The 22,990-nt window shown below is 35.4% G+C and overlaps 1 protein-coding gene across 4 annotated transcripts in view; it reads right to left on the bottom strand.

The window, feature by feature from the left end:
* ATP8A1 (ATPase phospholipid transporting 8A1) overlaps positions 1-22,990 on the bottom strand; it is a 114,332-nt gene that overhangs the window by 56,483 nt on the left and 34,859 nt on the right. For 3 of the 4 annotated variants that reach the window (XM_017834849.1, XM_017834911.1, XM_017835085.1), the window contains 11 exons: positions 22,431-22,596; positions 20,423-20,550; positions 18,730-18,807; positions 14,896-14,984; positions 14,324-14,368; positions 11,679-11,751; positions 9,599-9,704; positions 8,287-8,369; positions 8,044-8,093; positions 2,574-2,643; positions 1,457-1,541 (listed from right to left, as the gene is read on the bottom strand). In XM_017834849.1, the coding sequence (XP_017690338.1) occupies positions 1,457-1,541; positions 2,574-2,643; positions 8,044-8,093; positions 8,287-8,369; positions 9,599-9,704; positions 11,679-11,751; positions 14,324-14,368; positions 14,896-14,984; positions 18,730-18,807; positions 20,423-20,550; positions 22,431-22,596 (973 nt within the window). The remainder of the gene's footprint in view (positions 1-1,456; positions 1,542-2,573; positions 2,644-8,043; positions 8,094-8,286; positions 8,370-9,598; positions 9,705-11,678; positions 11,752-14,323; positions 14,369-14,895; positions 14,985-18,729; positions 18,808-20,422; positions 20,551-22,430; positions 22,597-22,990) is intronic. The other variant, XM_017834988.1, reaches the window with a different exon arrangement.

Here is a 22,990-nt window from a genome sequence, read left to right as displayed (position 1 = left end):
GTATCTGAGGCTTTGGGTTGTACCATCAGTCAAATTCGTTCGGGTTTAGTTCTGCTTTCAACTTTATTGTATAATATATTATAACTTTACTACTTTAGGACTATTTAAGACTAACCAATGTTTCCTGCAGAGATCTTCATATGAAAAACTAACAAAAGAAACAGATCTGTGACTTGCTTCTGCTGTCACTGATAGAACCAAGAGACTGAAGCTGCTGACTGCACTAACCAAAACTCTAAGTTCCACTATAAAGCAAAAGAAAAAACTATCGAAGTCATATATACGACAGAAAAATGATCATAAAATCATAGAATCAGCTGGGTTGGAAGGGACCTCTGAGATCATCAAGTCCAACCCTTGATCCAACACCGCTGCGGTTGCTAGACCATGGCACTAAGTGCCACATCCAGTCTCATCTTAAAAATGATCTTAGATGATATAAGAATATTTGGCCAGGCATCATTTAACAAATGTAAGGACTGTATTTTAGAAGGAAAGTATTTTAATAAAGTTTACTTTCCAGTGTAAGCTTATTTCTTAAGACACATTAAGGATAATTTGAATGTTCTAGTAAAAGTGTATTAAACAAATGAAGAGGTAAAACCACTGCAATTCAGATTTGCATAACTATTATAATTCTGCTTGCAGCTACTCTCTACCAATTCATTGATAAATTAAAACACTATCATACTGCACAGTACAACACTATAATCCTTTACTAAGATACCTGGAAGGGGGATGGCATGGATGATCTAGGAACTGTGCTAGAACAATTTACATGAATGCAGAAACCTTTCTACAGTCTGCTTTTCTGCTCACATCTGTACTGTGGAATCCACTGTAATTAACTAATTGGCTGTCTGTATCAATCATCTTAATTGCACAGTATTTTAAATTTTACTTACTATTCCTACTTCACGAACCCTCACAGAGGGATTCCCCACCTTCAGCAACTGTTTTGTAGAAGTGGTTATTAAAACAGCAGAGATACCAAAACACACCATTACGGAATGCTGGCAATTCCCTTATTGAGACTGGTGACACAAACAAAGCAGCATAAAGCTATCTTAAAAGGTACACTAATCATTTCCAAGCATCTTCACTTTAGCTACTTCTTCTTGTGTGCCATCACTACAGCATTCACTGTGTGTGGGACATGAAAGTGACCATGGGAAATAGGATCTTCACAGAAACAATGCACAATGCATTTGCTCTCTCTCTGGAAAAATATATCTTGGTTAAAAGACTCCACTGTGTACTCTGTGGGTGTGTTGGGTTGTTTTCGGGGTTTTTTTTAAGCATGAAGTTATTATTCTATTTTTAAGGAGGCATTACTAAAACATAATTTTCAAACTTAACATGAGTGAAACACTAGAGGAATGTAAAATTGAAAAACTAAGAAGTTTAACAGTAACTAAATTTCATATTTATTTTTATTTTACATAATATAACCCACCTTCTGTAGCAAACTGCTCTAGATGTTTTAAGGTGATTTCTTTGTATTTTGAAGTTTCAGCGAGACGGTCATAAATTACTGTATCCTACAAAACAAAAATTAACACAGAACAATCATTAGATTGTTTATAAAAGCCCACATAGAAAAAATGTTGGCTTTGTTTGCGTAGACAATACAAATCATGTAAGAAAACAGCAGAAAAATATACAGCACTGTATTATTTAAGCGTTAAAAATTAACAGATGTAATTTTGTTTCAGAAGTTAAAAAAGGACATTCCAATCCTCATATTTTCTAAATTTACAAATTCTGCTACAATGCAGTTTTTCTCTCCACATTTTTTGCTGTTATTTCGCATGATTTTGAAAAGTGCCAAAATGTTATCTTCTTCTTTTGATATTAAGCCCAAAAAGTAAAATTAGTGCTTCATAAATGCCACTCTCAGTTTTTAGTAGCCAGTTTGATATACAGAATATTAACAACAGTTGCTTCTCTTCACTTGAGATGATACAGAATGGACATTTTTATTCAATCAGCTGCCTTCTCTTAAACCATGCAGGAACTGGATTTCATGTCCCTCCCCCTCAAACTTGACTTAAAATACAGAATGAGAACAAATGAGCAACTCTGCCATTCCCATATACATTATGATTAGGATACCTTTCCATAGGTCCTGCTTTTGGAAAAATTTACTTCTGGCACAATGTCAACGGTAGGTTAAAATTCCCATCTAGTAAGTTATGCTAGATCACTATTTCTACCTAGTAATTCAAACTCAGCTACTCCAGCAAGTAACTAATACATTCATTTACACGTTCATCCATTTTCTTGGGAGTAGAGAAGGAAGCAATTAATAGGAAGCATAAAGGTATTAGTCCAGTACAAAGAACAGGATGAACAGGTCTGTTGTACTGACTTCATAGGCAGTTAGTAAAAAAAGACATTAACTAGCTTATCACATTAAACAGCTACACAGAAAAATGATATAAATTGAAAGAGGCATCAACATTCCTTCCCCTGCATTTTCAGTGTTTTGACTGCAATTCTAACAACGTTTTGCCTTTGTATTTGTATCGATAGCACATATTCTGTCACAGTGAAAACAGATTAAAACTCACAGCTCCTTTGCAGTAGAGTCTTAATTTTCCTGATGGTGTGCGGACTATCACTGACATTCTCTTCCTAGAGCTGAAAGAGAAATAAATGCTCTATATAAGGTGATTTGTAAATATAAACATTTACCAATATTTTACCTAATAATATCAACATATTAGACAAAGGATAAGAAGTCAGGGCTATCTATTCTTAATTATGTTCTCAAGTGTCTAATAATTAAAGTGAACGCTACTTTTTGGGGCAATATTTCTGTAGGCCTTTTTTCCATAAAAATAAATTTGAGAATTTTTACCTTTGTCTGAGTACTGTTTACTGATGACACAAAAGCATCTTACAGCACTTGTGACCATCATAAAGAGGTAGTGCATCATGGACTGTTTCCATTTTTACCTCCTTCCCACACTGTACTGTGCTGCAATCCTATTACTGTAATCCCAGAGTTTCATTTATCATGCAAAGTTTTCAGTATGCTAAGAACTGGAAAGGGACTTGACTAATTTTAAGTACTCTCTGGCTTTCAGTTGTTAGATCCAAGCATTTTTTTTTGTCCTTATAACTGAGGTAGAAGTTGAAGGAAAGCATGGAGAAGACTGTCCATGTCTGCCTTCTGTCTTCCCTTTGAGGTTCGCCAACAAGCATTCCTTAGATTCGAGATCATGTCCTGTAAAAATATGTATTTCTTTTAAACTTCAACTTTATAAATAAATCTACAGAAACTATTCAGGGAACAAAATGTTTCTCATACAACAGTTCACAGTAAAATACAGAACTGAGATGGAAATAAATGGTCTTTTTACAATTTTGGTTCCTGTTGGAACTTTATCCCATTTATACATCATCAAAGAGCATTATTGTATGAATGGTTCCTGAAGTTCAGACTGCCATGTAAAACATCCTGTAAAGGGAATGTATGGACATAGGTGGAGGAAAGAATTTTATAATTAACGGTGAAGTAACTGACTGAAGAGTACCTTCAGGAAAATGTTTTCCTATTCCACCTGTGCGTGCACTTTGCTTCAAGTAAAGACATCTGAACAGCAATATTAAATTACCTTGTTACTGTGAATATTTTGCAAATGAGCATATAAAGCCATTAACTGCTGCAACTCCTTTTCATTTTCAACCCCTAATCCAAAAAGATCCTCAGACAAGCAGAATTCCAAAAGCCTTGAGACAGTCTCTAGCTATAGATCTAATTAGACAACAGTAGAAAAATTAAGATCATCTAAAATACAGTTAAGTTGCCTAAAATAAAAGCAAGTCTCAGATTTAGGGTTTGTATAAACAATTTGATATATTTGCTCTTGACAGGTAAGAACTCAGCAGTTTTGTACTTGTGTTGCAATACAAGACTGCAATCTCAAAGTCCTGCATACAGCTGCCTATTATTCTACTGAAGATGTATCTGAGAATAACCAATGTTTTCCTGTAACATTCTGAAACTTTAGCTATGAAGACAGATATTGAATCTTGACTGACATACACTTTCTTAGTAAAACTGCAATAAAGCTAATGACTAAGAGTTACTGTCAAGGACTTCTAACTTTTTATGAGCCTTTTCACTGCAGTGACAGTTTTATTTCCATTTCCTGGTGAACTACAGTAAACCCCAAAATTGCACTACTACAAATAACTGTCAGCATAAGACCATTGTTTTATTTTGGTTCTCCACCACAGAAGTGATGTGAGCAGCCCTAAAGGCGACCTGGTTATAAGGGAAAAATACTGAACAGAAGATGTCTGCTGAAACAGTGTCAGAGAAAACACCTGCCAGCCTAGAAATTGGAGACATCCTGAGATACCATCAATATGCACAAAACAAGAAACTGTAACTATAACTTGTCTGGAAAAGGGAGAAAACATTATGAGAAAGTAGGAATTGACAACAATCTAGAAAACGAAAAATTAGTCTGGGAGAAAAGAGCACACCATTATCTCTTGGCTATCCCAGGTGATAAACAGAAATTAGCAGCATCTATTGACTGATGCATATGGTGGTGTCCTGCACCCCCTTATGCCTGTGCCCCACACAGATGACTTCCTTGTACCTAATAGGGAGCCTCACTCTCTAAGAACCACCCCCATGCAAATCATTCTCGGGCTGTGTGTGTACACATGCCTTTACTAACAGTAATCTTTAGTAATTTGTAATAATAAAAAAAGTAGAAAATAAAGCTCCAGTGTCCTTATGTGCTATCAAATCCTGCAAACCCACTGTTGTGATCTCTGTATACCTTCTGGCTGGGTAACCCTTTGGGCTGTGACAAGGAAGAAGAATAGCTGGCAACTCCCATGGAGCTGCCATGGGATCACAAATGTACAGAAACATCTTGAAGGGACAGAAATACTTCCCTCAGTCACATGGTTTGCCACTTTAGGAAGTAGCTCTTGATGGGTCCCCTGTTACTCTAAAATGACTTGGTTTAAGATGAAACAACCACAGAAGACAAACACTGCTACAGAGGTTTTGGTACCTCCTCTGTCAGCCACTCATCCTTTTATTAACTTTTAGAAAGTATCAGTCTTCAGTCACAAAACAGGATCAGTGTATTCTGGACCTCTTTGATAGAGAGGAGATAGGGTCTAAAATGCTCTAGGAGGCCTTCTGTCTGCCCAGTACAACAGCCAAGGCAATGTGGATTATTCATAAAACTGATAAGACAGGAGAGACTAGTATGTATTTCAGGTAAATACACTGGCATTCTAAATAAAAAATACAAAAATTTAGACAAGAAGCTTTAAACTGTAACTATCACAGACAGTTTCTGCTAGGCTATGGAGGTATGCCCCAGGGATACAGATGAAAATCAGTCATTAAACCAACAGTACATACTCCAGATATTGAGATATTATTACTATCTATATACTTAATATTTGCCAGTAAAATTGATTCTGGTGCTAAAAATGTAACTCAGTCCTCTAAGAAAACAAGCAGGTACAAATCAAAACCTCACTCTAAGAAAACAAGCGGGTACAAATCAGTACCACTGCTAGTAATGACATGCTGATGCAAGGACTGATGTGCAATTTGTGCACTGATAGTGGACACCACTTATGCTTAAAGACACAAGGAATCATACACTCAAAATGTAATTCCTTTTCACACTGGCCCAGGTGAAAAGACAGTGCATGCAGTTGGCACAGGGATGACACCAAACATAAGACATGCTGTGCTTCTGGATCTTTGACAGAGTGCCTTGCTTTCCCCTGACCTGCAGATACATACCCTACGAGCTGGTTTTGGCAGCCAAGAGACAGCTGCAGTTTTTCTGTTTGTTACGGTTCCAGGTGACAGAATAAAAGAACAGGCACAACACTGCACAATTCCTACCCTAACAGTATGGGGAGCAGAGGATCTGAACAACTCTTCACCTCCTAGAACTTAAGGTACCACAGCAGCTGTGGCATATGAGTAGACTTAACTACTGGAGCCAACCTAAACTCAGCACAAGTTATTTGCTCCACGGAGATTAGCACTACATTTTAGAAATAACTGTTAACTGGTTAAGGACTACCAGTACAATGCTTTCAGTATGCTCACCTGCCAGTTAAGACTGACAGCTACGTCCTTGCTATGAACAAAGTATAATCAGCATGTTGTGTAAGTCTACTTCTCTTTTCACAGGCACAACTATAGTCACTGTAAAAAAGAGAATACCAGACATGACAACTCTACTGATTATTCCTACAAGTTTTGCTTCTGTAACACGGCTCTCCAAAAGGCTATCCTATCAAATGTTGACACTGTTGTACTCTACTTGTATAGAGTCTTAATCTGTCTTGCTTTGGAAAGCAGCAAGGAATTAATTTGAATTTTTTTCTGGGAAAGACTTGGAACACCTGCAAACTCTTAACACTTTATTCAATACAGATTACTTCTCTGAAGGTACATGCTCCTGCCCATACAAATGTGGTGTTTTTTTGGAGTCAAAATCTCTCTTTCTGTGGAACATGGGTGACCTCTAGTGCTTCCAACAAGTCAGTTCCAAGCAAAGCTAAATATTACAGAACAATAACAAAACCAGTTATAAAAATTGAACACTTAATAAGGTAGTATGATTGGTACACACAAAATATCTAATCCTCCAAAGGTTAAGATTTAAAAGCAATTCTCTTGTCTTTATAAAGTATCATTGTTTAAATTAAAATTTTAGACTGATACAGAAGTTTTAAAAAAAATAATCTATGAAATCACAAGCAGAAATAAAGTAGGAATCCTTCACTGTTACTCCAGGAATGCAGTATGAACTTTCACAGATGTCCAGTTAACAACAATCCACTTTGCTCTACATACTTGCTAACCTTCCAGAAAAGAAAGTGCAAGCAATGCCTGCAAAAAATTGAAACCACGGTGTAAATCTAAAAAAATTCAAGTATGTCCTCTACAATATATAAACCCAATTAACTGCGAGCAGACATTACAAGACATTCAAAACTATAAAAATTACTTTCTGTAGCAGTTTTTTTTTCACTATGGTGATCTTTAATTGTGCTTCATATTATTATTACTACTACTAGTATTACTAGGCAACTACTTCTCTGATTTCACCCAACCTATACATCTTCTGCCTGTCTCTCCAATATTGCCTTGCATTGTTTTATTTTTTGATATTTTCGCTTCTTTAGCTAAGCTCACAGGAAACATAATAGAACAGGAAGGAAAATAACAATCACTTCCCAGAGGCACAATTACAAGTAATCATTATCAGAAGAAAAAGGAGCTTCCTCCACGCGCAAATCCCTTCCCTATCCTGTTCCAAAGTAAGCAACGGGCCCACACAAACAGAACACAGACGGCATACATGGATACAGTTTAAACAGCTCTACGTAAGAAGTGAAACTTCATCCATATTTCTTATGTGTACCTTCATAACTCCAACAGCTTTAACATAACATTTTTACTGAAAGCAAAGTTTGTGATAAACTCATTTTCCAAGAAAACTAACTAGTCAACACTGTAGTGACGCTGCTCAGAAGATAATGAGTTTCAGTATAGAGTATTTAAACAAGTCATAATTATGCAAGCCTATTTAAGGTTGAATGCAAAATTTAATGTTATGAGTCAAGACAAATACACTTACTTTTTAATAAATCACAAGGCACCAGGGCTTTCAGAAATACAATTAGAAGTTAGAGTACTTTCCTATGTGGTCTTTTTACAGAAATGTTTAAAGTTTTGACATCAAAGATTTTTTTTAATCTTTGAGCAAAAGCAGAATTGAAAAATATTAGTCACAAAGTAGACAACAGCAAAAAGAAAAAGCCTCTGAAAATGTTTTACAATAAAACCAGAAGTGTAATCTTAATCATGTACACTGCTTTGTCTATAGTATGTTCACATTACAGAGATAAAAGCTACACAACCTGCATGCTTTGCCTGTAAAAATATAAAAACTGCAAACATTTTTATCCATGCGAGAGGTTCATAAAGTATTTTCACAAAGAGACATAAGTACAAAACATGCCATTTACCTTGTAAATTCCAGGACATTTAGCAGTTCATATCTCTCTTCCTGTCCCAACTGAAGAATAAAAAAAACACAATCCCAAAATTAAAAAAAAGGTAGGAATTAATCCAAAACAACTCAAGCAAAAGAACCAAAACCAGCCAAACAACATATCAAAACATATGGATCAGGATGTAGTTATTCACAGAGTATTTAAATAAAGCAGAAGTAAGTACAGTAAATTATAATGTTACTCTAATGTACTTACAGACTCTATGATTACTGAGTCAGGTGTCCTTCCAGTGAATACAAAACGAAGACGTCTGGCTGCTCGGACCAATGCTCCTTCATCTGCAACAAGTTAAATAGTTAGTTTACAAATGTACCAGAAAACTCTTAGTTCACCCCATGATTCAATCGACACAGTCCAAGCTTTTCTACTTTTGACTTCCTTTTTCCCTTATGAATTTTAAAATTAGGTGTGCTGCTGGAAAGAACTCTTTGTTTCTCCTGTTAAAACCAATGAAATGAGTTTACAGTTCAGAGAAAAGCCCTAAAAGGAACTTTTTAGTTCCCCCTCAGCTCAGTAAGAAGATCATCCTCTTCAAACCTTCCTCAGTAGGGCACTGGACAAGGTACATTGGTTTTTCTTTAAGTTTTGTTTTGGAAGAGAAGAGTGTTAAGTTATTCCTGTAAATCATAGATAACTTCGATGTCTACAGTCAGGAAACATTTCAACCAGTAACCTCGCCTCCAATAGTCATCAGTTCTCTCCAAGTGGCTCAGGATGTCACAATGGAATTTGCTTACAATGCCCAATAAAACACTGCCATGTTTAAAAACATGGCAAGCTAGTTAGCTTTATTTATGGTCCTACCTCTGTCCTTGTCTTCCAGCTGTTAAAGGACAGAATTTAGAGAGATAGCCACCTGGGAGCTGGGGAAGACAGGGAAGACCCTTTGTGCTTTGTGTTAATTTCTCCCATCATAACTTATAATGCATAAGCTCAGCAGAGCTGAGCATATTTTAATCATTTTGCCTTGCTTCATCATTTCCTGACTTCAAAAATTGTCTGTGAACCACAGTAGGCTTGAATCAGACCTTTTGCACTATAATCTTTTTTCACTCTCTAATAGAACTTATCACAACTTTCATCCTACAAAAAACATTCCTGTTTCAATTACACAGTCTCTCTTTTAAATCAATATCATGGTTACCAAGTACAGAACACGTTTGCAAGCAAGGACATCAATCTGTCTCCTGACTGGATTTTTATTTACATCTGAGCAGTTCCTTTAGAATTCCACAGCAACCTGACAACACCTTTGTACTGCTGTATGGTTAATTATTCTTTGCCGTTACATAATCCATGGGACATTCATATGAATTTTCTAAAGAGAATTTAAAAAGTCTAAATCCTTTTTAGACAAAAACGATTTTAGATGACACCAATTCTTTTTTGAGGGATAGGTCTTTTTTAATTTTGGAAGATACTTCAAAAAACAATAAACTGCATAAAATTTGCTTGTTGAGTTGATAGAACACTTTACTGTATATTCACTCAGTTATTTGAGTCTCACCTGGAGATGCTGCTTGATATATAATTTTATCACCTTCTCTTTCTGGAACTGCTGTATGACACACTGCCATCATTGTCAAAAACTCACATATTATAGGTGCAGTTGGCTAAGAAAAGAAAAGACATCAGAGTGGGATTAATCATTCAAGCAATAAACAACTAAAATGTAATAATAGATAAGGACAAATAATAGTAAAAAAAAAATTAATGAAAGATTCTTCCTCTTTCCTTTAAAAACTAATTTTAGCATACAGAATAACTTCCTGCTGCTGTACTTAGATACTGGTTAAATAAACAGAATTTAGTGGCATTTCCTACTATAACAATCAAAATTAGGTAACAAGAAATATAGAATAATTCAAATAAGCACGTTTTAGGGAAGGTAAGTTTGAATGATGTATTAAAAGATTTTTACTTTATTCATACAAGTTTCTTTAGATGTTGGGTTTTCTACTAAAAAGAATTTTTTTTTACTTTTGTCTAATACTATATTTGACAACACTTTTTAAGAATCTCTAGAAAGATGTAGCAGTCGAAAATCACAGAGAAAATGCTGCAAAATCAGACAGTCTGCTTTTGAAGAAAGACATTTAGATGAATGTATCAGGCACTCCAAAGTGTACAAAGCTGAAAAAATTTAAAATTATTAAGCCAAAAGAGGGGAAAATAATCAGAATAGTTGACTGGATTTGAAGAATACAGGTAAGAATCTTATTAGTACAGCTGACATTTGCAAAATGAATGAACTGACTCCTGAATAGTTGTTTAAAAGAAATGCCAGCATTCCCCCTCAAAGTAGCTGCCACCTCAGCTGAGGGTTTCTTGTAGCATATTTATAGTATTTCAGAATAGCAGGCTAAGAATAACATTACAATTACTCTATAAAATACAATAATCTCTGAAAACCTAACTTAATTCCATAATGCAGAAACACTAATGGGGACAAGTTCCTTTTCTCTTCCACTGAGGGCCTCCAGATCCCCGAAGAGGTATTCAGAAGGCTGAATTATATTCTTTTCCAAAGCACTTCAGAACACATTTAGAATAGAGTAGTGAAAGCACTCTTCGAATGTGTGCCCGAATTTTAAAGATTTTTAAAAATGCATTTTTATAGCTCTCATGCTTATATTATACACATTTAATACTGCATATCTACGAGAAAACTTTTAAGATTCAACACTTGCACACCAAGGACACTTAAACAAGGGCAGTAATAGATAATGCCTCTTTCAAATAATGCTACAATTGCTAACACAATACAAATGGCTCTTGCATGTAAGTATGAGTACCCTCTACTTTAAATACACTTAAGAGTTGCAGTCAGGTGTCTACCATCAAAGATTGCCCCATTTATAACAAAAAAATGCTTCATGGTTTGCCAGTTAAACTGGAACTAGCCTCCTGGGAAGAAACATTTCACGGAAAGAAAAGAGTAATTTATTTCCATACTGTTTAAGGTAGGTGTTCTTGGTTATGACTAGATAAAAACATTTTCTGTACAAACAACAAACAGAAAGTGGTAATGATGGTACTGTTTCTTAGTCCATTCATAAGCTAAGCTGTTAACTTCCTGAGAAATGTGTTATCTCTTCGGGGCAAATGCCAGCCTCCAAAACGCCTGTTCCATTTCATCATCTGAACTGAAGATCTAACCTAATGGAAGCATGTACACACACATGCTTGTTATATATAACCATATATATGGTTAACTCTTGACTCCTGTATAAGCCTAGGTAAGTCATGTCAGGATGGTAAGTTAACTCACCCTGAAAGCTTTAATGGATGTCATGACATCATATAAACAGCATGATTACCGTTAAAACACACACAGAATGAAGAACACAAGGCTACTTCAGACTTATAACATCTGAATCACACCATCAAAAAAAAAAAAAGAGGGGGAAAAAAAGAGCTGGACCTAATTAACATGTATCAGCAACAATTATAAAAGTATCCATGAGGTCATGCTGATTTTGTGTAAATACAGTATTTATCTTCCTTCTAGGGGCATCATCTTTTAACTTATTGAAAGCAATAGTTTGATCTCACAAACCAATGATAATTGTTTCTATATAACTTACATGATTGTTTTGAAGATTCTCCAGTAATGATGAGTCACTAAATGTTTTTTCTTCTCCATTTTGTGGGCCCTGCCTGGAAATAATTAAATAAAAGAGAGATCACCTTTAGCATCATTTTAACAATTTATATACAAATAATTCAAAGACAAATTTTGGGTTATAGCTGTTACAGTAAAGGCTGCAATCACATACTGTGAGAAAAAGAATTGAAAAGGTACTTGTTTCACATCTCCAAAGTTTATCTAATTTAAGGAAACTTTGATATATATAAATATATTTAAACCCAGGAAAGTTTCTCTGCTGACTTTAGGTAATGAAGGTTGAAGTAAAAATAACATCTACAATGTAAGACTGTGCCCTCTTGTCTTCTGATCTCTAGAATGAGATTGTATAAGGGTTTCAGGAAAATAAATGCCCAAAGAGATGACATTTTATCAAAAAATTAGCAGTTTTGGAAAAGGTTTCTAAATGTTTGTAGAAAAGGAAGTCTGATAGCTTCTGAAAGAGGTAAACAAATGAGTTCAGACATCAGAGAAGTCTCCTTGGAGAGGGTTTGTTTTCTATTACTTATGACCAAAAAGGAACATATGAAACTGATAAAGAAAACACAGCAACAGTGGTGAAGTAGGGACTGAAGAGATGCAAGGAGAAGATGGTTCTGGAGAAGTAAAACCATGCACTAACATCTCTCAAAATGCACAAATATTCTGGCTGAAGTTGAGAGCTCAAAAATGTAGATACTTCTACAAAGACTTTTTACTGCAGCTTACTGTTGAGCATTAGGACAAACTAGTTGAGTTTGAATTTGAGTGAAAGAAAACAGCGAACCCAGCTGGAGGAAAGGTTTTTTGTTTTTTTTTTTTCCTCTTCAATTTACTTTGGGTCTTGCCTTGGATCACATAATCATACAAAAGAATAAACACATTAGGTGATTTAAGTTCAAGGATAAGCCATATATATCAAAGGCAGTCTAAAGATTCCATATGAAAACCAAAAGTGAGCTGTTTTAATCCTGCACTAATTACCATGGAGGAATAGAAAATGCAGAACCTCCTCTACACAGCCACTACAAGGACTACTTTTTCTAACTCTAATTAAACTGAGAAATTTGAAGCATTCTCATTCATCAAGACTTCTTTTTTAAATGCAAGGCAAATACATCTTGAAGTGCCAAAGGTTAACATCTTTAGACACGTTATATTTGTTCAGAGTCTAAGCTTTAAGCTTTGTTTTCTTAAAGCTTTCTGACAGAAATTTTCCAGATTGTCAGTGCTAAAATAAGGAAAAAATTTGCAAGTATACGTTGTATCAAACTGGAAAACAATTCTTTCTAATACAAAAAAAATAAAGATTTAAAAAACTTGGGATTTAGTACATTAGTAATTTTAGAACTAGAAATGTTACTGTCACAAACATATTTTATTAACTGCAATAGATTTATACATAAAGAAATTTATTAAGTATCTTATTTTGTAAGTATTTACAAGATGTTCAATGCCTATAAAAGCAAAGTACTGGTTTGAGTTCTTTCTTTAACTACAGTTCAGATACCAGTTTATCCATTTCAGATGTGCTTATAAAGATTTTTATGTGTATATTAGTCAAAACCAGTCTATTTTCATAAATAGCTAAGAAGCAAGCATGTTTAATTTCATGTAAACACTGCATTATTTTAACAGAACCACTCCCATGCAGTTAGGCACACATATCTTTAAGAAACATTTTGCTGCTACAGCAAATGAGGATCTCAGGTCAGGTAAGATTTTCGGTGTGCATGCATACCACATTTTGTGTGTTGTGGGGGGAATTTTTCTTTTTTTTTTTTTTTCTTTTTTATCTAAACAAAGGATTATTAATTCTAATTTAGCAAAGATTACTTTTCCTTCAAACATTTTAAACAAAAGATGACAACACATTATAATTTTGTGTGACATACCTTGTTGTCACTTTCAACAAATACAATATTGATTATGACATTTCTTCCCTGAAGTATCTGAGTGTGTTTTGAATGATATTGCAAATATTTAGTCTAAGAAAGTATGATGAAGGCACCATGCAGATGGCAGCAGAAAGGAAACCAGGACTTTTTCTTTCCTGAGGTCCTCATTTAGAGATTAATGTTGGTCCCAAGAGTATTTGGGTGCTCTAATCTCAGTTTTGGTTAAGAACTAGGCAGTACTAATATTGTAAAATTATCTGTAGAAAGTAAAATATTAAAAATAATATTACTGGGTTTTCCACTTTCAAATACGGATTTTTTTCCCAAACATGTTAGCAATTATTTCTAACATATTACTAACAGTAGAAAAGTGTGATTATGTGACCATAATACCACATACTTTAATAAATGACAAAAGTTTCTCTCTAATAAGCAATTCAGAATTGTACAGGACTGCCAGTGGAACAACTGCGCTATATTTCAGTGACCCTATTAGCGATTCTATTTCAGAGTACACAACCTAGTGCCACAGAATGCGGATGGCATAAATTTGTTTAAGACTGTCAGTCTGCATCAATTCAAAGCTAAAACAACTTCTGAGTAGTAAAATATCTCACATTTAGCTCTGTTTCTAAAAATATCGCTCACTGGTTTTAAACTTCAATCTTCAAAAAACACCACAAACTAAATTATTTTTAGAGCTTACCAATCATCTGAAGGAACACTAAAATCCTCAGGCTCAGGGCAATGGCTGCACAAGAAGCATGGGAAAATAGAAACAGGGAGAGGAAATAGAATCACAAATGCTAAAAGAATTGACTGCATATAAAAAAAAAAGTAGTTAATGAAATTAAATTACTAAAAAAAAACTTTTCAACAGACTAATTTGATAGTGCCTAGGTTGCAATGAATATTGCAAAAATATGGTGTTTATCTTGAGGCTTTATAAATGAAAAAAACCCCAAATTTTTGCAAGTCTTCCCTCAGGCTTTTATTATGTAACAACATTAATCAGACTATATGACAGCCAAAACATGCATACTGAAGTTGCCTTACAGCAGAAAGCCTTTGGTATATCAACTCTATTTTTGTTCCTCTTTGCAAAAGGAGATGTCGTGACAGAAGTGCTTATACTTCTTGCAAGTGACATTTCATAGTCACAAACAAACCGACTGCTAGTTGTCAGGTGTAAGTTTATTTTAACTGTAGCATTAATGCATGGATGCCTATGAACAGGCAGAGGTACACAGATAAAAGAAAGTGAATAAAAATACCTACCCATATGCAACTCCTGCTACAGTACACTTCTTAAATTGCATGACGTTGCATGTCAGGGTACCCGTTTTGTCAGAAAATATGTATTTGACCTAAATAAATGATAAAATTCACCATACATCAACATTTGGCAGTTAGCGACACATCTAGTACAATTCACGACTATCAACACACTAAATATTTTTACCGGTTCTGCAATTTTCACAGTTTACAGAAAAATCCCCAACAATAAAACCAGTACATAAACATGGCAGTTGCACAGCCTTCATACCCATTTCCAAACAGATCAATCAACTGAAACGTCAGGAAACATAAACCTGCACTATACTTAACTATCCCTCAATCTGTGTGTTATTGAAGAGCAAGAAACTAGTGAAGACCAATGACTCTGCTAGCAAAACATTAAATTTCTGACAGAAAGCAATATGGTAAAAAAAGTATCTATATGCATTCCTAAACCCATCTTTTTCACATAGAAACGTCTTCTTAAAGCCAAAACATTAGTAAAAAGCAACAGTTTAGAAATGTCAAATTACAGGAATAGAGGACATATATTCCTTTCCACCTACTCCAGGTCTCCTATTTCCCTAATGTTATCCATTCCAGAAACTACTACTCTAAAATTCAAAGCTGAAATACAAGAATCTGTGATATATTTAAATTTAGTTTAAACCTAATTTTAAGAAAAAAGTTAATATATGAAGAAATGAAGTAATCTGTGATGAATCAAAGGTTCTATTAGTCAAAGGTAAACTTCAGCTTTAATTCATTAAAATTTATTTCTCATTAAAAAAAAAATCCCAAGATTATTGATTAGGGATGAGCTATATTCTACCTGGAACTAATAAGGCTATGTATTAGCAATAATTTTTCCAAGGAATTATGACTTAGCCAAATCAGCAGTTAGAAGAAATTTTCTGTGCCAGGTTTATGCCTCAAATTGTTTTTTTTGGGGGGTGGGGGCAGATTGGGAAAGCGGGAATTGCAGGAATTTCCCAACACCAAAGTTTTTCCTTTCTTAAAACCTGAAGATCTCTTGGGGTAAATCTTCTCTTCATTATGTGCTGCCCTCATATATTTCGAAGCAGAAACCTGCTCTTTTTTGTTAATAGAGTCCTCTGGTCTCCCTACAAAAATCTGCTCAAATTAAGAATCTGTCAAAAAAGTGAAAGTGGAGATCCAAAGAAATCTGACTGTCTCTTGATGGTGAATGAAAATTATGACTAACCTAAGAAATAAAGACAAAAATTACTGAAGTCAAAAAGAAGGAATGTGTCTGGGAATCTGAATAACTAACTACAGAGACAGAAAAAACAGACTGTGTAAAATGAGAGAGAAGGAAAGTTAAGATTCAACAGAGACTCTTATCCACTAGAGGAGCTTGTACTCCCTTTTAAGGCCAAGAAAAGAACAAAATTTTCTGCACATACATCTTAAGCCCAGCAGGTACAGGCACAGGCCCTGTCCTCTACGCAGACCAGTCACAGAACATGTTAATCTTCAACTAGTTTTCCCAAAAGGTACATCTCTTAAGTATTAGTCCCTAAGACTTCTTGGCTATATGGCTAAAATTATCTTATTATTTATTGCTTTTGGAAAGCTAGAAACAACTTTTACATTCTCATGCAGTAAAGTGTTAGTTATGAAAACTTCTAGGCTAGGAAATGCAACAATGTGCATACTTGTGTTTATAATACAATTCAATTAAACAAGCATGTAAATATTTTTCCAGAGAAAGAGTTTCCCATCACCAGTGTACCAAAAAACTTAGCATGTTTTTAAAGCAAGACTGTAAACACAATTGACTGAAACAGCAAATATAACATGTAGTGCTTCTAGAACTACCCTGTGCCTCAGACACACTTCTACAAAGTCATACTTTCATAACAGGAAGAACATACAGCAAGTGATCTCTTGCGAAAAGTATAACTGATTTTACAGTATTAAAAGAGAACTCTAAAGCAAAATGAAGAATTAACCCCTGTAGTGGGTTTTTGTGTCTAGGTTTCGGTAGTGGGGGAGCTACAGGGGTAGCTTCAGTTAGAAGCTCCTAGAAGCCTCCCCCGTCTGCTGGAGCCAATGCCAGCGAGCTCCAGGATGGGCTTCCTGCCACTGGCCAAGGCCGAGACAATTAGGAATGATAATAATGCCTCTGTGATAACATATTTAAGAACAGAAGGTTGTTGCGCAGAAAGAATTCCAGCCAGGAAAGAGTGGAGTGAGAACATGGGAACAACAATGTTGACAATGAAGTCAGTGCAGAAGGAAGGAAAGGAGGTGCTCCAGACACCAGAGCTGAGGCCCCTGCAGCCTGTGGTGCAGACCATGGTGGGCCAGCTGTGCCCCTGCAGCCCATGGAGGACCATCGGGGTGCAGAGACCCACTTGCAGCCCATGAAGGAGCCCATGTTGGAGCAGGTGGATGCATGAAGGAGGCTGTGACCCTGTGGGAGGCCCAAGATGGAGCAGGGTCCTGCCAGAGACCTGCAGCCTGTGGAGAGGGAAGCCCATGTTGGAGCAGGTTTCTCCCAGGTAGGACTTGTGGCCCCTGTGAGGGACCCACGCTGGTACAGCTCATCTGTGAAGGACTGCACCCCATGGAGGAGTGACCCACAGGACAGCAGTTTCATGAAGAACTGTTGCCTGTGGGATGGACTCACACCAGAAAGGTCTGTGAAGGACTGTCTCCCATGGGAGGGACTCCACGGGAGCAGGGGAAGGACTCCTCTCCCTGAGCAGTGGCAGAAACAACAACTGACTGTAACCCCTATTCACTGTCCCCCTGCACCACTGAGGGGGAGGAGGGAGAACATGAAAGGAAAGAGGGGTGAGGGGAAAGTGTTTTTAAGATTATTTTACTTCTCACTCTTTCGTCTGATCCTGTTAGCAATAAATTTAAGTAATATCCCCACTTTGAGTCTGTTTTGCTGCTGATAGTGATCTGTAAGTGACCTCTCCCAGCTCTTATCTCAACTCATGAATTCTTCGTTGTTTTTTTTCTTCTCCTCTGTCCAGTTGCAGAGGGGAGTGAGAGAGCAGCTTTAGTGGGTGCCTGGCATCCAGCCAGGGTCAATGCCCTACAGTCTTTTATGCCTGCTAAGGAACCATTATGTGTGCTGAAGCCCTGCTTCTTGGAAGTGGCCGGCCATCGCTGCTGATTGGAGTAGAGAATAAAACTTGTTATTTTTTGCTTCGCTTTTGCACGGGCAAGCTTTTGCTTTGCTTCTGCTTTAATCAACTGCCTTATCCATAACCACGAGTTATGGATACTCTCTCCCCTGTCCAGCTGGGAAGTGATAGAGCGGCTGGGTGGACACCTGGCATCCAGTCCAAGTCAACCCACCATAAACCCAAGTTTTCAGGGCTTAATTCAGCCATGAGCTCCCATTCCATTCATGGCTTCCAATCTTCAGTGGCAAAAAATGAGGACATGTATACAATTGTGATTCAATCCTAGAGAATACTCACTGTCTCTTCTGAGCAAGGTAGAGTGTGTGGAAAAAAATGACATACTGAAGACGCACCATCATAACAGTATACACTGAGACTAAATATTGTGCCACAGACAGCCTTAATGCTCAAAATTCCTCTGATTTTGTAATTTTAATGATGCACTTCCATCTCCTGTGATTACCAAATCCACACTGATACACTGATTGTTCATTTAATACTGGTTTCAAAAATGTAATTTGCTTATACTGCAAAGTGTTTTTAAAACTATCTGACAAAACGATGAAAATAGAAATATGCAAACATGAAGGCAAGAATATACTTTGAAACAAGTCTTCACATGAATAATTTTAATACACAGGGTTAGAACTAGTAATTTTTTTTCTACCTGTCCAAGTTCTTCATTGAGATTGGAAGTACGAGCCATCGCAGCAGTGTCTGTAGGTTCATAGTGCATGTCTATGTCCTACCGATAAAAGAAAAAATATATGTATTTAAAAATTAGTCTTCCATAACTTCTTAGAAAAAATCTGGTACATAAATAGAAAAGCCAAGTGTAGAAGAAAAGACCAAACAGGAATAGATCTGCTTAAGATTATTTCAACATGGCAAGCCATGGACACAGTCAGGTCACTTCTAAGAGTCCCCAGAAGAAACAAGATTTTCTCATGAGAGATTTTACTCAGATTATTTCTCGTGATCTGTATTATTGAAAAACTGTTGTACTCATGCATCTAAAATGAATTTAGCAACAAGCAAAAATACTACACTAACTCTTAGAAAGAAGTCAGTCTTATTTATTTCTATTGTATGCATAACCAAGCATTTCTAGGTATCAAGATAAATATATCTTGAGATAAAAACATGAAGATAAATTTAAGATACATTGTAAGTGGTGCGGGTTTTTTTCTTTTTACTTGATAAAAAATAAACATAAAAATTTACTTTTAAATACAGTAAAAGATTAAAACATTGTGAAGTATAGCAACATAGTGCGACAGATTGCAGATGACCAACTTCTCCACACCAATATGATCTACACACACTCAGAGAAAATGTTTAAGATAAATGTCCAGAGACCTAGATTAAGACAAATTAAATGTTAATGGGGTGAGAAGTTAAAACTGCCTTTCATATTTCTGATATAAACAGCTGCAATCTACACATTCAAAATGGGCGAGTCTTACTGAATATTTATTTTAAAATACAGAACATAAAGGAAGATTTTAACTGCATTCTCCTATTTGTCCACAATTTGTTTTATAGGACAAAAAAAATTAAGAAATCAAAACCAGTTGACGTTCGCAAAAGTATTTAACTTTTAAAAGCATATGCTTCACCTGCTACTCCACATACATTATTATCTATATCTGCGTGACATATCTCACATACAATAATCTATTTCACACATTTGATCAGGCTATCAGATTCAAGTGTTCAGAATGGAATGATTAATTTGCATTTGGAAAAAACAGAAAAATGGAAGGCATGCTTACGTGGCTCTAAGGAGAATATCTCACTCCCACTCCAAACAGAGTAAACAGAATAAATCCTTCTTTCCCTCATTAATTCATTAAGAAAAAAAATTAAAGGATGCCAAAATGAAGTCTATATATTTCCTAAGTGATAATACTAACAGACACTGTGTTTGTACAAAAAATCCCACTCCATTAAACTATGGTGGTGCTGGGAAAAAATCAGAAAAATGCCAAAAAAAAATCAAAACACAGGGTAAGTTTAGAAAGAAGAAATGAAACTGGACAAAATTCTCCAGGACTGCAAAACACTTTCTTCTGATCATTGTGAATGAAACTAATACCTGAATATCAATAACAAGAAAGTAAAAAGGCACAAAAACATGCTTCAAAAAATCAATCTCATGCAGGTATAAGAGTAATAAATAAAACAATTTATTATTACCTTCTCAGAGTCCAGTAATAATAAATAAACAGCATACTTTATTATGTACATTTAAAGAAAGTCTGAAAAAAAGGTATACATAGACAAGCAATCCATCATTTCATTTACTCGTAAACCACTTGATTTTAGAAGTCAATGGATATTATAAAAATAATATTTACCCAATTTATGAAATATGCCTGGATAAATTTAACAACTTCAAGCGTAACCAACAAGCTGATTGGAATAAGATTATTGAAGAGAATGATAAAAGTCAAGAAATTCAATCCAAAGTTGCTTGCTCCACCATCTGCCAAAAACCAGAGCAAATTAAATGAATATTTGTACTTGGAAGTACATATAGACAGTGTATTCAGAATATTTCATTAACTGTTGATTTTTAAAATGTTCTGAGTTTAAGAAGAAACTTTGGAATTAATTATAGTATGACTTTCCTATAAATATGACCTTCCTCAGAGTTATGGATCTCTATTATAATAGTGGAGTTCAAATTTACTCTTATTTCTGAAAAGCAAACTTACCAGTCATTCCCTCTTTTGCTATATTTTAAGGTCATAATCTGGTAATATCTATATACACAATCAAATGCTAAACTCAAAATTTTACAGTTTTATATTGTGAAAGGGGGAAATACATAGTGGAATGAATTTTTTCTCTATTCACTCTCACATCATTGTATACTCTCCCTCAACCCAGCAAATACTATGAGAAAGGTACATTCACACTCCATGAAAGGAAGAGATGAAATTAGAGAGTTTAATGGAAGTTCTAAAACAACTGGAAATGTGAATATTAACATATATATCAAGCAGTTTTATACTACATATTCATTTTAGATAACTCTAACCGTAGCACCTCAGAGAGAATGTGAATGGGAAAGTCTGGTCTCCAGTACAGCAAAACGGTAAAAGATGGAGCCTGCCTGTCTGTATTCAAAAATATCTCACAGAAAAACAGCATCAGATAGGTTTCCACTGCCTATGCAATGTGGATCTGGTTGTTACTCTAAGATTCAGGAGAGAAGCTTTTGGATATGTTCATTAATATAAATTCCAGCATCAAATGAAATACATAAAAAACCAGAGAGCTAACATTCACCATGACATTGATATTCTGAATAATGACTACTGAGATTAAAGAAGATTAAAGAAGAATATTTAACTATTTCTACTAGTAAATAAAATAATATTCAGATACTGGTAAAACTGTCTTAATTAAAAAAAAAACAACAAAAAAGTTTCTTCCTCAGCATTAAAAAGAAGCAAGGTTCCTAGTAAATAACAGTTCGTCCTAAAGGCAGACACAAAAACTTTGAGTGCCTTCAAATCAGAATGCCAAGATTTTTCTTCTTAAACTGGCCAAACACCTATAATCCCTACTCGGATGACTACATCCAGAAGCTTTGTACTCAAGACTGTTGTTTCAGAAGCAGAAAGTCTAGTTCTGGTTCTCCTGCCTAAGTAAAGAAAGCTTTAGGCCCACAATAAGAAATTCAGGAAATATAAATAATTGACCACAAAATATATTAATGAAAACTTTCTTTAAATTTAGTTTCCTCACAGAGGGTCAAACTATGTCAGTAGGTTGCACGCTGCCGTGAAGGCCTAAATAACATCACACTGTCTTGCATCCGTCTTAAGCACAGCTGTCCAGTATATGTTAGATGAGAACTTTTTGCCTCTACTATCTGTCTTTACAAAAAGTTTGTTAAGATCTGAGGTTTGCAGCCAATAATTAGCTATATCTCTGTATACTAGAAATCATAAAGCTACAGCATCACTTCTTGGGAGAAGTGAGTTTAAAAACTCAGAAAAGTCACTGCAGCTTTAAATGTAATCTGTTGCTAATATCTCAAAGTGGCTTTAGTCTGATGTTTAGGAAGCTGGTTGTTCATGCCAGTGGAGTGCTGATACAGACTTTGCTGAGCTGCAGAGATGTAGTGAAAGATGTAGAGGCGAACAACAAATCTCACCCATCCTGAATTCAGCAAGACCTCAGGTGGCACAACAAGGTAAATTTTATACTTGTTGAGATATACCTAGCCTAATGACTTCAGTCAACAACCAGAACAGAGAGTGACAAAAAACCCCACTGTGCAAAGGATGGCAATCATCCTCCTTTCCAAATACAAATGGCAATTGAATACTAAAATATTATTTTACATCTTACAGTTTAGATCAAGATACCAGTCTCTTCCAGTATGCCTTCGATTCCATATAGCTGAACCAATAGAGCAGATCAAAGACATGGCAATAAGGATGCAGAACAGAATCAAAATCTGAATATTTGTAATTCGTTCCACATTAGACATTTTAAGAGGTGGACTTGTTGAATTCTGCAAAATACAAAAAACAAAAGCGGCTATTAAATATTAGATGCAGTGAAATGGTTCTTGCTTTTCAAATTACATGTTACTGCATCCTTTTCTAAATATTCTCCCAAATACATCATCATAAAAATGCCGTGTTTTACTTAAAAAAAAAGCAGCTTATAAATCTATGAATTAAAGCTTTAGATTTGTGTCAGAAGCAGTTTAAACAATCACACAGAACACTCATAACAGTAACAGATATCAGTAAGCATTAAAAATGAATGTGCATATACAATATCAGTGCTGTAGAAGACAACTGCTAATACAAACACAGTTTCCCAAGGAACTATTTTACAAAAAGGGAAAGTAATAAATAAGACATCCATGACCAGTCTGAAATCATTCTTTTTTCTCAACA

The sequence above is a fragment of the Lepidothrix coronata genome, unplaced genomic scaffold, assembly GCF_001604755.1.
Source record: "Lepidothrix coronata isolate B3197 unplaced genomic scaffold, Lepidothrix_coronata-1.0 Scaffold0, whole genome shotgun sequence".
Lineage (NCBI taxonomy): Eukaryota > Metazoa > Chordata > Aves > Passeriformes > Pipridae > Lepidothrix > Lepidothrix coronata.
This window is presented reverse-complemented; position numbering and strand designations above follow the sequence as displayed.